Source organism: Sapajus apella, unplaced genomic scaffold (assembly GCF_009761245.1).
Source record: "Sapajus apella isolate SASKATOON/1434 unplaced genomic scaffold, GSC_monkey_1.0 scaffold49, whole genome shotgun sequence".
In the NCBI taxonomy this organism is placed as follows: Eukaryota; Metazoa; Chordata; class Mammalia; order Primates; family Cebidae; genus Sapajus; species Sapajus apella.
The window spans coordinates 7,842,123-7,859,189 of NW_022436989.1; the positions used below are offsets into that span (position 1 = coordinate 7,842,123).

Genomic DNA, 17,067 nt, shown 5'->3' on the forward strand with positions numbered 1-17,067 from the left:
GAGCTACGAAATGAATGTTGTGTCAGCAAGCATCAAAACATGATTCTCTTTATACATCTCCATCAGAGCTCTTGGGTGACCAAGTGCATGGTTCATGAGATGTCATATTTTGAAGGGAATATTTTCTGAGCAATGGGTCTCAGTAGTGGGTTTAAAATATTCAGTACCCTATGCTATAAACAGATGAGCAGGCTTTGTTGTTCCATTTATACAGCACAGGCAGAGGAGATTTGGCATAATTCCTAAGGGCCCTAGTATTTTCAGAATGGTGAATGCACATTGGCTTCAACTGAAAGTTACCAGCTGCATTATCCCCTAACAAGACAGTCATCCTGTTCTCTGAGGCTTGATTTATTAAAAAATTAGTTAATTAATTAATGAGAGTGAGTCTCACTCTGTCACCCAGGCTGGAGTGCAATGGCACAATCTTGGCTCACTGCAACCTTTGCCTCCTGGGTTTAAGTGATTCTCCTTCCTTAGCCTTCCAAGTAGCTGGGATTACAGGCCTGCACCACCATGTCTGGCTAATTTTTGTATTTTTAGTAAAGATGGGGTTTCACTGTGTTGGTCAAACTGGTCTCAAGCTCCTGACCTCAGTTGATCTGCCTGCTTTGGCCTCTCAAAGTGCTGGGATTACAGGCATGAGCGACTGAACCCAGCCTTGTTCTCCGAAGCTCTGAAGTCAGGCATTGACTTCTCTCTAGCTATGAAAGTCCTAGATGGTATTTTCTTCCAATAGAAGATGTTTCATCTACATTGGAAATATGTTGTTTAGCTACTTTCATCAATTAACTCAGCTAGATCTTCCGGATAACTTGTTGTAGTTTCTCCATCAGCACCTGTTGCTTCACTTTGCACTTTTTTATTACAGAGAAGGTTTCTTACCTTAAACTTCATGACCCCACTTCCAATGGCCCCAAACTTTTCCTCTGTAGTTTCCTCTCCTATCTCAGGCTTCACAGAACTGAATAGAGTTAGTGTCTTGCTCAGGATTACGCTTTGGTTTAATGGAATTGAAATCGGCACAATGGTCCCATAGAACTGATGTTTATGATTTAATTTGAATAAACATAGAAATTGACCCTCCTAGTCTTGAAACTTGAGAAAGTTACATGTGCCTTTTTTGAGTTTCTTTCTCAGGAAACCAACCATCAGGCTTCCAAGATAGAATCAAGGAGCTGAAACTCACCAGATCACTGCATCTGGACAATGAGATGCCAGACCCTTCACCCATTATGACTGCCTAACCCACCAGCTGCTTGCTGCTGACCACCTCCTCTTCCTTACCTCTCCCTAGCTTCTGTTCTCCCACACATGGTTACATTTCTTCCCTGCTATATAAATCCCTAATTTTAGTCAGTCAGGGAGATGGATTTGAGACTGATCTCCTGCACCTTGGCTGCAGAACCCAATTAAAGCCTTTGTCCAGGATTATAAATCGTTGTACTATAAGGACACGTGCACATGAATGTTCACTGCAGCACTGTTTACAACAGCAAAGACCTGGAACCAACCCAAATGCCCATCGATGATAGACTGGACAGGGAAAATGTGGCACATATACACTATGGAATATTATGCAGCCATCAAAAACAATGAGTTTGTGTCCTTTGTAGGGACATGGATGAACCTGGAAACCATCATTCTCAGCAAACTGACAGAAGAGCAGAAGATCAAACACCGCAGGTTCTCACTCATAGGCGGGTGTTGAACAATGAGAACACATGGACACAGGGAGGGGAGCACTACACACTGGGGTCAGTTGGGGGGAAATAGGGGAGGGACGGTGTGGGGAGGGGAGTTGGAGAGAGAGAGCAAGGGGAAAGATGCCAGATGTAGGTGATGGGGAGGAAGGCAGCAAATCACACTGCCACGTGTGTACCTATGCAACAATCTTGCATGTTCTTCAGATGTACCCCAAAACCTAAAATGCAATAAAATAAATAAATGGAAAAAAAAAAAGCCGTTGTCCCTGGCAATACTCATCTCAGTGACTGGCTTTCTGTGTGGCAAGTAGCAGTCCTAAACCAAATCCTGGCATTTTGTTAACAGAATATTGTGGATGGTTTGATCTTCTATTTAGACCACTAAAACTTTCCCCATACCAGCAAGAATGCTGTTTTGCTTCCTTATCATTCATTGAATAGACATAATTCCTTGAAATAGACTCCTAATTTCCTTCAAGAGCTGCTTCTTTGCACTCATAACTTGGCTAACTGTTTGGCACTAGAGGTCAAGCTTTGGGCCTATCTTGGCTTTTGATATACCTTCCTCATTAAAGTGAGTCACTTCTAGCTTTTGTTTTAAAGTGAGAGATGTGTGACTCTTTCACTTGAATACTTAGAGGCCATTGTTGGGTAATTAATTGGTCTAATTTTAATATTGTTATGTCTCAGGGAACATGGAGGCCTGTGGAGAGGGGAGAGGCAAAGGAACAGCTGGTTGGTGGAGCAGTTAGAACATACAATATTTTTCTACTATGTTTGCCATCTTATATGGGTCAGGTCATGGTGTCCCAGAACAATTACAATAGCAACATAAAAGAACAGTGATCACGGATCACTTGTAGTAACAGATAATAAAAATAAAATGTTTGAAATATTACAAGAATTAACCAAAATGTAACACAGAGACACGAGGTGTGCACACGCTGGTGGAAACATGGCACCCATAGACTTGATAGAAACAGTTGCCATGAACCTTCAATTTAAAAAAAATACAATTATCTGCAAAGCACAACAAAGAGAAGTCCAATAAAATGAGGTATGCCTGTGTGTGTGTGTGTGTGTGTGTGTGTTTATATCTGTTTCACCAGTTTGTTCTTTTTTTCTAGAGAACCCTAATGAATATAGAGAGATGGAAGAAGAGAAAATTGAGGCAGAGAAGCAGGGAGATTTCTGAGACACTTTTCTATATTTACCCATAACTGCAAGCCTCCATTCTGGAAATGAAGGTGCATCCAAGGGATGCTCATGGCTTCCTACCTAGACTTCATTTTTGAATATGGAAATTACATAGTTTTTTTTTTTTTAATAACTAAACTCTGAAACAGGTTCTTGCTATCTTCCTTCTTCCGTGTATTTCCACAGTTCTAAATCCCATGTGAAAGAGAAGATGCTAAGCTATGCACAATAATTTGGTATTTAACAGAATTATGTACCCAAAATAACAAAAATAAAATTCAGAACTTCATTGTGAATTTAGAGCACACCATTTTATTAGATTTCTTTTTGTTTTATGTTTGAAAATTAAAATTGAACTAATAATTGGTTCCTTAAGATGAAATATATTTAGCATGTTGGAAATAAAGTAATTTCTCACCATTTATGAGTCTCTGTCAGTGAATTTTCCTCTGCCTCTTGGTCAATTTTGGCTGAAAGTGCAAGAAAATAAAAGTACATGAGATAAGTGATAAGTTGTTACACTATTTCAAGCAACATCTGCTCTAAATAACATAACTTATTTTAATCATTAATTCTATTGTAGTCCAACCAGAAGCTTATTTCAGATCTATGACTGTCACAGACACATGATTTAAATGATTCTACTTAATTTTAATTAAGTTGATCTTATTGTACCAACACAGACAAGATACATTATCTAATCAAAAATGTCAGATTCTGAAAAAATTTCTTTAACTTGCTCACATTAACCTAGGAAAACACTAATTTCATATTTATATCAGATGTGTCAGTGTTTAAATGCCAATGATTAATTGAAAATAATTCCCTCAAGCAAAGGTGTAAACACTACATCAAAACAACAACAACAACAACAAAACCGAAACAGAAATGGTATGTGACATTCCTCAGTTATGTTAAGAATTTTGAACTCATTTCAATAGTTCATACCAGACAACAGACAAACAGATCATGGTCTGTTCTGAAAAGGGGAATGTGATAATATATCCGTTTACTTGCTATCATTTTTATTTAAAAATAAAGAATTGTAGTCTGATACAAACCCAACAATCAAAGTTGAGAAGATTAAATCAATATTTCAAATTGCTTGAAATAACATAGGAACTCCATCACTTAAAGTATGGTGGTGACTTCAATTGTTTTTTGACAAGTAAGCATTCTAGGAATTATGTAGTACTTCACCTCCACCCATTTCCCACACCTCCATACATATAAATACATGTTTGACATGGAAGTTCTGAAGAGACTCTTATTTCATGCAACGCTCCCTGATATTTTTGGTCTATTCTATTAGATTTTAAAACATTAGTTGGGACCTGCTAAATTGATTTTATGACTCACTAACAGTTTGTGGCCCACACTTTGAAAATCACTGAGCAGGCTGGGCATAGTGGCTCATGCCTGTAATCTCAGCACTTTGGGAGGCTGAGGTGGGGGGATCATGAGGTCAGGAGTTCAAGACCAGCCTGGCCAATATGGTGAAACCCTGTCTCTACTAAAAATATGTTTAAAAAAATTAGCTGGGCATGGTAGTGCGTGCCTGTAGTCCCAGCTGCTTGGGAGACTAAGACAGGAGAATTGCTCGAACTTGGGAGGGGGAGGCTGCAGTGAGCTGAGATCATGCCACTGCACTCCAGCTTGGGCAACAGAACAAGACTCCATCTCAAAAAAAAAAAAAAAAAAGAAAAAGTAAAAGAAAAAGAAAATTACTGAGCCATAGGATAAAAAGAAATATTAAAATGTGAAAAATAAATCCTGGGACTAGTGAAAGAAGAAGCTGTCTTTTTATTATCATTCCTCTTTGGGTCACATGTGGGGCCATTTGGAGAACTTAGAAGACATAGTGGAGCAGGGCAAACTGATTATAAAAAAATGGGACTGTGCATGAAATAAAACCCATGTCACTCGGGAACCATCAGTGTCTTTATCACTACTTACAACACAACAGCACAGCTTAGACTAGTTTATGTTTTACAACCTCAAGACAGTGTTCTTCAAAGGTTTGCATGGAATCTGCAAAGCCATAACCAAGTGCCAGGTTGCCGCTCTTTGCCAGGATTTTCAGGATTTAACAGGGATCATTTGAGGTGGAAGCAGAGTTTTTTTTTTCTTTTTTCTTTTCCTTTTTTATACTTTAGATTGTTTGGATAAACTTACAGGTCAATTGTTAACTATATTAAAAAACAGAATGAATATTTTATGATTTTTACTTGTTAAAGGCTCCAGCATGAACATATTGTTTTATAAAAATCTGCTCTGGGTTGCCTAGCATAAAAGATTATTTGCTTCCGGGAACAATTCTAGGAATACAGGTTTGTTTAGGCAAAATAACTAAAGCACTACAATGCCTACTATTTCCAGGAAGGGTATTTTTGCAATTGCCCTCACATATCTTTCCTATCTCTTTGCAAAGTACACAGATTAAGGCAAATTAGAAGAAAAAATTTCTAGACTATTTTAGAATATTAAAGTAAATGATTTACGAAACTTAAAACACACTCCAGTAGAACAAGATATCAGAGATCTGTATTCGATGCCTGATTTTGCCACTTAAATCAGCTCCGTTACTTTAGGCAGATTCATTTGTTAACATGTGCAAAATATTTAGCACGATGCCTCCAATAATCAGTAGAAACTTAATAAATATCATTTGAAAATTTTGGACCTCAAGATCTCTAAATTCTTAAAGTGATATCATACATAATGTTTACCTGGGTAAGTCAACTAATACTTCATTGTATTCCACTGTCATATTCAATAAAGAAAACACATAGTTTTTCAAAAAGCATAAGCCCCTAAATTGTGTTGAGTGGAATAAAGTAAGTTTTACTTGTTCGTGATTATTTCTTTTGATGTTCACCAAAACAGCTCTTGCTTAGTTGCGTGAGCAAGTTTGGCTGAAACAAAAACTTTAATCCAATTTGGCAGAAGACTGATACTTATCAAGCGAACAAAACATGAAACCAAACCTTCTTACCAAACCTAACAGCCATATCACAATTATAAAGACACATTGGTATAAGAAAAAATCTTTTAACATGCTCTATTATTCATTACTTTACATAATTTTGAATCTAAAGGGATTTGTGTATTCAAACTATAATCAGCTTTGATAAACAGTCAAATGAGAGATCAAAGAAAGCACATTAGAGTACACATTACAATTCCTGATGTAGAGTCAACAATTCAAAGAACTGAACAGATTTCCTTTGTATAGCAATCTTAGGAAAAAGCTTCTGAAAACTTGGGGTGCAATTCCATTTCATGGAAAAACAGAGAAACCCTTTTCCAACATGCTGCTTGCATAAACACACCATTAATATTTTGTTGTCACAATTTTTTTTTTTTTAATTTGAGACAGGGTCTCACTTTGTCACCCAGGCTGGAGGGCAGTGGTGCAACATGGCTTATTGCAACTTGCAATTCCTCCTGCCTCAGCCTTCCAAGTAGCTGGGATTACAGTGTGTGACACCATGCCTAGCTAAATTTTTAAATCTACTTTTCGTAGAGATGAGGGTCTCGCTATGTTGCCCAGTGTGGTCTCAAACTCTGAGGCTCAAGGGATCCTTCCTTCTTGGCCTTTCCAAGTGTTGCGATTACAGGCGTGAGCCACCATGCTCGGCCAATAATTCTTTTAAATGTACTTATGATGTTAACTTAGTGACAACTGCAGGATGAGGTTGCTTTACATAATGAGGACGAACCTTCGAAAACCAAAATAAAATGTGATTCAATCAGTGAAAATTAAGATATCATTTGGAATAAAATAATTCTGCCATTCCTTTATGGAGCAAGCAAGCCAATTACACGCAGTGACCCCAATCAGACCAGTTGAGCATTTCAGTTTAGAAACCACTTTGATGGGCTATGTGCTGCATCGTTAAATGCACAGATTTTCAAACATGACTTTGCTGAAGGTAACCCAGATAATAAGTTGTTTTTTATTTACAACAACTTATTGTTATTTTATTTCCTGGTGTATTGTTTTCCAGAAATACAAAAATGATTTTCAGATAATTTCTAATGGCATAGATGGTTTTGCAGTTTTGAAAGCCAGTGTAACTTTTAGCAGCAGTTTCTCACATATTGATAATCAATTATTAATAAATTTCATTTAAATAAAGTATGCCAAGTAAATTGCATAAAAGACATACAAAATATTTCAATCTTCTACTACAAGATTCCCAACTTTTTAGCGTATACACCTCATCCCTTTTTGACATATCAAATGATCAGGATGGTAGATTTCTGGTCATTCATAATCAAGATAATCATGGGGCAGCTAAAGCAGCATTTAAAATAGACAAATAGGCACAAGGCTTAGTTGATGATCTTCATATTGTCATCAAATCACTGAGCTTTCTGTGCTACTGTCTACCAGAAACTCTTGACCACTTTTGACAGAAGAATTTTTATGACACCTAATGGACATTATTGCCCAAGAGGATCCCAGATCTCTGAGAGCAATCACCTCTCCTCCACCTTGTGCCATACAAGCTACACATTTTCCTAAATGCTTATACTTTGCAAGGTCTTTCTCCCATCTGCCTCTCATTTTCAAATCTCACAAGGGTCAGTGTTTGGAGCTAGAAGATGAGTTTTAGACTGGGAAACCTGGGTTTGAATTGTAGTGCAACCACTGAATTGCAGATTTTAATAACTTCAAATAATTGCTTCTTTGATGTAATAATTTTTATTCATCATTAAAACAGGGTAATAATTTCTTTTTCTTTGAGTTGTGTCTTGATGTAATAGGATAATGTATAAATCACCTGGTGACTATTCACACTCTTCATGTCTTTCCCTTTTATCCACATCAGTATTACTACAAAATAGGATGGAGATGTGCTGCTTGCAATATGTGAAAAGTCTTCCACTGTAGGAATCTCACATATTTTCTTGTTAATTTTTCTATACAGATTCCAGATGCTGAATTAAAAATATACTTTGCTAAAATAAGGTTGTCTTTTTACAGCAACAGAGAAATTATGGCCTAAGACCTTATAAAACCATGGGATAGCTTTAAAGTATATTTAATAGCTTTTATTTTTACTTAATTTGTGTGTATAGTTGTTTTAATTGGCCTAGAATGGAGAAGACCAATGCTGACAGTTTAAGCAGAGGCCAATAGCGCCTTAGACCCTTCTCCACTTTTTAAAGGCATAGCAGTAAATAAAATTGTACAAGGGATAATATTTTAGGTGAATTTAGTGTGAACCTGATGAAATCTAAAAGATAGAATGACTTTAAAAAAATATTCAATTCTCTTCTAAAGCTGACCTTTTTATTCCAAACATTCTATGGGCAATTATTCATAGCTTGATGTTTGAGATCCACTGCCAAGAAAATGTTCTGAGATAGAGTATACTGGAAACAGAATTAGTAGCAAAGTAAAGTAAGAATCAAGATTGTAAAATAAAGCAATCCATTCTCTACTGACACTGGAGGAAAGGGACAGGATGATGTAGATCAGGAAAAAAAGGCAACAATGAAAAGTGGTCTATAATGACAATCTTCAGAGAATACCAGTAACTCTTATTTGAATAGACCTAAAATTGCAGCTCCTTAGGGAAGTTGATCAATTACTGCACCTGTTATTTTAGGGATGATGTTCCCCCTTTTGCCCACCCCCCAAATCTCAGGTGCTAGATAGAGATCTGCAATCTGAGGCAGAGAAAGCTTGTGGTTGGAATCATACAATAAAAGAAACACCAAACGTTTTAGGAGGCAGCCTTTATTTATTGGGTTACTTTTCTTTCCATCTATTTATTTCAGAGTTAGGGGCATGAGATTATCCTTTAGGTCTGATCCTACTAAAGAGACCATTGGCTCAGACAGTCCCGTGCCACTGAACATGCATCTGATTAAAAACAGTGATTTAATGGTTCTGTTACAGAACTTTTGCATTTGGTAATGTCTTTGCATTTGGAGTAGGTAATATATCCTACTCCAAATCTCTACCTCCACATATAGTTCCTGGTGGTTGCTGTCCTACTAAGTTACTACTCTGACCCAGTGATTAGTGTCTGTAGTTGCTGTCTGGCTCCAGACTCTTTTGCAATGTGAAATATTTCTGCTGAACTTGTTCCAAATGGCTGTGAGTAAGCAAAGGCACGGAATGGACGCCCTTTCTGATCGTGAGCTTTCATGAGGGAATACCACATATTCCCAGGTAATTGGAGACAGAGTTGCATTTGAGTAATATCAGATGGAAGGCAACTCAGAACCCTTTCATCTGCTTGTCTAGGCTTTAAATCTTTTTGCTATTTTTCCTTTTTATTTAAAGTGTTAACTAGTTTTTGTTTATAATTAGCTATGAATGTGGATTTCACTTGCTTTTAAGTGCAGCCAGTATGGGATATTTTTTAGACAGACGCAGTTGCCTTTCTTCTGAGTCATTTAAAGCTGTCATTTAACTGAAGATATATTACTTTAGTTTTGAGATTTTTGACACATTCCTACTTTTGACAATGAACTAAAAGTCAGGTAAATTTAAGTAGTTTATACACGTCACAGTGTATGACTTTCAGAATATCTTTCCTTTGACTGCAAAAGAAATAGCTAAGTTCCAATGCATCCTCCTCCTCTATGCTGCATACGTTCTTAAGACAAAAAAACAAATGCTATGGAATCCTCTAGGAGGAAGGAGAGCATATGAGGTATACAATGACAACCTGGCCTTTGCAACAATTCACAGCTACCTTGTATTTAATACTGAGTGTTATTTCAACTTTGTACATAAAATATATCATTGTGTCTCTAGAAATAGACATGTATATAAACATATGGGGACTTGTTATTAAAAACTCAAGAAATACATACATAATAGAAAATGATCCATACTTTAAAAATTTTACATATGTGACTTCTGGCCAAACCTAAAATACAGGATTGCCGTGTGCTATTATCACCCAGCCTGATGTATGTATTGAAGTGAAATTCCTTTCAAAATCTTCATGTTAAATCCAAAGTGGAAAAGACATAGGAAAACATAATTCACATCCATGAGCCAGACAGTACAGTAGACAGCACAGTCCATAAGAGCTGCAACAATTTTCCAACTAGAAAATTGCTAACTCAAACTAAATTTTTATGTCAAATAATATCCAAATCTATATAGTACTCGACCTACAGGTTAAACAAATCTCTCCTGGACTTTCACTAACATAGCATAAAAATAAAGACATGTTTTGGGTCAATTCCTTTTCTTTTTCTTTGCTAATAGATAACTTTACCCTATTAAAGACTATAAACGAAGCATAATATTAACTAATACCAGGCTGAACTTAAATAAAAATCTTTCAGATAAAATGAAAAACTCATTGAGGCTTTAACTAAAAACATGCAAATATACACATTAGGGCTGAGCTTTCCATATTGAAAGTAATACCAATTAATTTCAATTTAGAGATTCAAAATACCGAAACGCAAATCTAATGGAAATAAAAATCAGAAAGCCAAAACAACTTTTTTTTTTTTTTTTTTTTGATACAGAGTCTTACTCTGTCACCCAGGCTAGAGTGCAGTGGCAGGGTCTCGGCTCGCTGTAAACTCCGCCTCCCAGATTCAAGCAATTCTGTCTCAGTCTCCCGAGTAGCTGGGACTACAGGCGCCCGCCACCCACCTGGCTGATTTTTGTATTTTTAGTAGAGATGGGGTTTCACCATATTGGTCTGATGTGTTTCTTTTCTTTCTAATATTACTTGCCGAAACAATGCTTAAAGCCTAGGGTATTCCAATCCTAGAGACAAAAGCCATATAATTTAACATGACAATATTTCAGTCAACATTTGAATGTCTAGCTTTCTTAGGGACTCATATGCAGGTAAATATTACATAGTTTTTTTTTCCTTCAAGAAAATGGTAGATTGAGAAAGAGATAAATAATCATATAGGTAGATGTTATAGAGATGTTTAAATGGGAATGTTAATATAGAATGATGTTGATATTACTATTCTAATTCTTTACATATAATAACCCAAGATAATAAAACCCTATAAGAAAGGGTCTATGATTATTCCCACTTAAAATCAGGAAATTAAAAATTTTAAAACTTGATGAAGATACCAGAAACATTAAATAGAAGAGACAGGATTCAAACTCATGGGATCTGACTCCAAAGCCTTAATACTGTCAAATTAGCTATAGTACAGTTACGTGAAACATCTTTTTGCCTACTGAGAGACGTCAATAAGGAAAAGACAAAATCAATGTATGTGAGTGAGGACTAAAATGATGAACAAGTCTCAGTCAAGTAGAAAAAGGAGCAGAGACCAGATTGGATAAACAGTGAACAGCGGGAAAAAAGACAGAAGCAAAGGTGCAACATAGTTTGAGATGTCAAGAAGAAAGACGAAGCAGACAAAACTGGAAATACAATGGAGGCGAGCGGCAAAAATGCTGTGGAGAGGCAGGTCCACCCTCTCATGGTACGAGCATACAAACGGCAGGGCAAAGGAGGCTGAACTGTCTTTCTTTTATGATTTATTTTTATTTTTGCCTAAAATATATATTTTTTATAATTATTATTATTTTAAATTCAGGGCTACATATGCAGATTTGTTACATGAATAGATGACATAATTCTGAGGTTTGAACTTCTATTGACTCCATCACCGAAATAGTAAACATAATAATAGATAGTTTTTTGACCTTTCCCTCCTCTTCCTCTTCCTGTCTTTGGAGATTCTAGGGTCTGCTGTTTCCATCTTTATGTCTATGTGTACCCATTATTTAGCTGCCACTTGAAAGTGAGAGCATGCAGCATATAATTTTCAGTTTCTGTGTTAATTAGCTTAGGATAATAGCCTTCAGCTGCATCCATGTTCCTGTTAAGAACACAATTTCATTTTTTATGACTGAGTAGTATTCCACATATATATATAGTAGCACATACAGTCTAGTAACATTCCATGTACATATATATTTTCTTTATCCAGTCATCTGTTGATGAATACAGGTTGATTCCATAACTTTGCCACTGAGAATAGTGCTGAAATAAACATACAAGTGCAGCTGTCTTTTCTACACAATGATTTATTCTCTTTCGAGTAGATACCAAGTAATGGGATTGATTGCTGGGTTTAATGGTAGTTCTCCTTTTAGTTCTTTGAGGGATTCCCACACTGTTTTCTGTAGAGGTTGTACTAATTTACCTACCAACAGTAGGTATGCCCTTTTCTGCACATCCATGTCTACCTCTGCTGTTTTTGGCTTCCGAATAATCATCATTCTAACTATTGAAAGATGGTATTGCATTGTGATTTTAATTTGCATTTCACCGATGATTAATAATGTTCAGCCATTCTTCATATGTTTGTTGGCCACTTATATGCCTTCTTTTGAGAAATGTTTGTTCATATCCTTTACCAACGTTTTAATGTGATTGTCTTCTTCTTGTTGAGTTATTTGAGTTCCTCATGGATTCTGGATACTAATTCTTCTTCAGGAGCATAGTTTGAAGTATTTTTTCCCATTCTGTAGGTTGTCTGTTTACTCTTGTTGATTATCTCTTTTGCTGTGCTTTTTCATTTAATTAAGTCCCATGTATCTATTTTTTATTCTGTTGCATTTGCTTTTGAGGTCTTCATCATAAATTATTTGCCTAGGACAATGTCCAGAAGAGTATTTCCTAGGTTTTCTTCTAGCATTTTTACAGTTTCAGTATTTGCATTTAAGTCTTTAGCCCATCTTGAATAAATTTCTGAATATGGTGAGAGACTGGGGTCCAGTTTCATTGTTTTATTTATGGTCATCCAATTGTCCTAGCACCATTTATTGAATACAGTGTCCTTTAATCCATTGTTTATTTTTGTCAGCTTTGTTGAAGACTGGTTAGTTGTACATAAGTGGCTTCATTTCTTGGTGCTCTATTCTGTTCTATTGATCTCTTGTGTCTAATTTCGTATCATTACCATGGAGTTTGGCTTGCTGTAGTCTTCTTGTGCAATCTGAAGCCACATAACGTGATGCCTGATTTTTTCTTTCTATTTAAGATTACTTAGGTTATTCAGGCTCAGTTTTGGCTCCATATGAATTTTAGGATCGTTTTTGATAATTCTGTAAAAATGATGTAAGTAATTTGATGGGAATTGCACTTCTGCAATTTTGCAGATTACTTTGAACAGTATGGTTATTTTAATGATGTTGATTCTTGCAACCCATGAGCTCAGAATGTTTTTTCATTTGTCTGTGCCATCTACACAATTTTTTTAATCAGTATTTTATAGTTCTCCTTGCAAAGATCTTTCACTTCCTTAGTTAAATATATTGCTGGGTATTTTACTTTGTGTATGGCCATTGTAAATGGGACTAAGTTGTTGATTTGGTTCTCAGTTTGAATGTTGGTGGTATACAGAAACGCTACTTATTTTTATACATTTATTTTGTATACTGAAACTTTGCTGAAGTCATTAATTAGGTCAAGGCATCTTTTGGAGGGCTCTTTAGGGTTTTCTAGGTTTATAAGATCATGTCATCAGTGAGCAGAGATAATTTGACTTCTCCTTTTCCAATTTGAATGCTTTTCATTTCTTTTTCTTGCTTGATCGCTCTGGCTGTGACTTCCAGTACTATGTTGATTAGGAGTGGTGACAGTAGGCATCCTTGTCTTGTTTCAGTTCCCAGGGAAAATGCTTTTATCTTTTCCCCATTCAGTATGTTGGCTGGAAGTCTGTCATATATGGTTCCTATTTTGAAATGTGTTCCTTCAGTGTCTACTTTGTTGAGGATTTTTATCATGAAGCAATGTTGGATTTTACTGAGTACCATTTTCACATCTATTAAGATGACTGGCCAGGCATGGTGGCTCATGCCTGTAATCCCAGCACTTTGAGAGGCTGAAGTGGGCAGATCACCTGAGGTCAGGGGTTAGAGACCAGCCCAGCCAACATGGCAATACCGTCTCTACTAAAAATACAAAAATTATCTGGGCATGGTAGTGTATACCTGTAATCCTCAGGAGGCTGAGGCAAGGGAATCACTTGAATCCGGAAGGCGAAGGCTGCCGTGAGCTGAGACCTCACCACTGCACTCAAACTTGGGCAACAGAGCGATACTCCATCAAAAAAAAAAAAAAAAAAAAGATGATCATATGGTTTTCTAATTCTCTTTATGTGGTAAATTATTTATTGACACGTGTATGTTAAAACATCCTTGCATTCCTGAAATAGAATCCACCTGATGGTGATATATATCTTTTTGATGTGCTGTTGGATGTCGTTTGCTAGTATTTTCTTGAGAATTTCGACATCAATGTTCATCAGAGATATTCCCCTGTAGTTTTCTTTTTTGTTGTGTTCTTGCCTGATTTTGGTATCAGGGTCATACTGGTTTCATGAATGAGTTAAAAAGGATTACCTCCTCCTTGATTTTTTTGGAATAGTTTCAGTATGATTGGTCCCAGCTCTTTGTATGTCTGGTAAAATATGGCTGTGAATTTGTCTGGTTCTGAGCTTATTATTGGTTAGAGATTTTTTTTTTTAATTATGGACTCAATTTCATTAACTTGTTTAGGTCTGTTTAGGATTTTCTACTTCTTAAGGGTTCAATCTTGGGAGGTTGTATCCTTCCAGGAGTTTATCCATTTCCTCTAAGTTTTCTAGTTTGTGGGCCTAGAGATGCTCATATAGTCTCTGATGAACTTTGCATTTCTGTGGCATCAGTTGTATTGTCACCTTTATCATTTCCAATTGTGATTTTTTAAATCCTCTTTTTTCCCTTGGTGAATCTAGCTAGTGGTCTATCTATTTTGTTTATCATTTCAAAGAACCAACTTTTTGTTTCGTTGATCCTTTATCAATTTTTTTGGTCTCAATCTCATTTAGTTCTGCTCTGATCTATGCCTTTTTTTTTCTTTTTTCTTTATATACATATATTTTTTATTGCACTTTAGATTCTGGTGTATATGTGCAGAACATGCAGGATTGTTGCATAGATACATACATTGCAATGGGGTTTGCTGCCTCCATCCCTCTGTCACCTATATTGGGTATTTCTCCCCATGTTATCCCTCCTCAACCTCCCTACCCCCACTATCCCTCCCTACTCCTCCCGAACAGACCCCAGTGTGTGATGCTCCCCTCCCTGTGTCCATGTGTTCTCATTGTTCCACACCCACCTATGAGTGAGGACATGTTTTGGTATGTTGTATCTACTTTTATTCATTTCAAAAAATCTTTTGATTTATACCTTAATTTTGTTGTTTACCCAAGGGTTTTTTTTAGGAGCGACTTGTTTAATTTCCACATACTTGTGTAGTTTGAGAGTTCTTCTTGTTATTGATTTTCAATTTGGTTTTACTGTGGTCTGAGAAGATATTTGATATTATTTTCATTTAAAAAATTTATTGGAACTTGCTTTATGGCTAAGCACATGGTCAGTTTTGGAGAATGTTTCATGTACAGATGAGAAAAAGTACATGTTCTTTTGATGTCAAGTAAAATGTTCTATAAATATCTTTCCATTTGGTTTAGAGTCCAGTTTAAGCTCAGAGTTTCTTTGCCAATTTTCTGCTTTTATAATCTGACTAATGCTGCCAATGAGGTATTGAAGTCTCCCCAAATTACTCTATTGCTGTCTATCTCTTGTCTTAGGTCTAGTAGTATTTTTTTTTTAAATAAATCTGGGTGCTCTACTACTGGGTGCAGATATATTTTGGAGAGTTAAATCCTGTTGAACTGATGAATTGTGTTAAATTTAAACTAGTGGAAAAATACTTCCACTTTTTTCCTTGGTTAATCTAGCTAGTAGTCTATCCTTTTTGCTTATCATTTCAAAAAAACAATGTTTTGCTTTGTTGATCCTTTATCAATTTAATTGAAGTGGAACTTAATGAATTAAGTTCCACTTCCGGACTTACTTGAAAAAGATCAAACTTACCCTCCTGCTGTAATTAACTAGGGAAAGGGACAAAACATATAAAACAACTGTTTTCACATACCAAAAAACAGGCAGCACAGGAGCCTGATCTCTGCAGTGCCCTTCAATCTTCAGAGACTTCTGTCTAAAGACAATTTTAAAATCATAGATGCTGGAAGGAAAAGCCAGAGAAGCCAACCAGTTTTGCTGAGTTGAGGAAATACAGATAGGAGTCTAGGTAGGCTGACGTGACTAAGAGATCAGGAACAAAGTTCAAGAGAAAAAATATACTTTCAGAAAAGAAGGGTCAAAAATCTGCATTAAGGTTTCTAAATTTTAGCTAGGTGGTAAGTGGCACATGTATACAGTAAAATTCTACAAGTACAAGCAAAGAACCACCAAGGAAATATAAGTTGAATAATTCCCAAAGATTTTACAGGGACAAAAGATGTTTGATGTCTAAAGAGCCAGAGTGGACAGCTATCATTGACCACATGAGACAGGATGGTCTTGGAGACCTCAGTGGGGAAGATAATTATTAGTAAGACGGAATTATCGCTGGGATGAAGGATGCCCCAGACTAGCCTAAGCAAAGCTTAAAAACAGGCCTTAAAGGGATCAACTGAATCACATGTTATCTGCCTAAACAAAACCAGATACTCTAAAGACATGCACAAAACCTAGACACTCGACAACATAATGTGCATAGTGTCTAGCACTTAATAAAGAAATTACTAGACCAACCAAATATCAGAAAAGTACACTCACATTTTTTAAATCAATAGAAACAGACCCAGGAATGACAGGAGATGAATCAGCAAATAAGGATATTAATACTAATGTAGTTTTTTATAACCACCCTCAAATATTAAAGAAAAGCATGAACATAATGAGAAGAAAATAGAAGATATGGAAAAAAACTCAGTGGAACTTGTAAAGTGAAAAATATAGTATCTGAAATTAAAAGTCCACTGAATGGAAATCACAAGATTAGACATTGCAGAAGAAAATAACAAGCTTGAAGATGTAAAATCTGGATCTATTCCAACTGAAGCACGTAAAGGAAAAGTCTGAAAGAACTGCAGAACCTGGTGACATTAGCAAATCTTTTGACATTAGTAAACATTGTAGCGTAATGTGTCATTGTAGTCCCAGAACAAAACCAGAGATGGAGACAGAAAAATCACTGAAGGAATAAGGGTCAAAAGTTTTCCCAATTTGATATACACCATAAACTCTTAAATCCAATTAACCTCAAGAAAGAGAAAAACATGCTGACGTGGTGGC

At 36.2% G+C, this 17,067-nt stretch overlaps 1 protein-coding gene across 1 annotated transcript in view; it reads right to left on the minus strand.

Moving 5' to 3' along the window:
* The window catches only part of FMN2 (formin 2), a 378,526-nt gene that overhangs the window by 75,651 nt on the left and 285,808 nt on the right, over window positions 1–17,067 (minus strand). Inside the window, 1 exon segment of the mRNA XM_032242253.1 lies at window positions 3,322–3,373. Coding sequence (XP_032098144.1) covers window positions 3,322–3,373 — 52 coding nt within the window.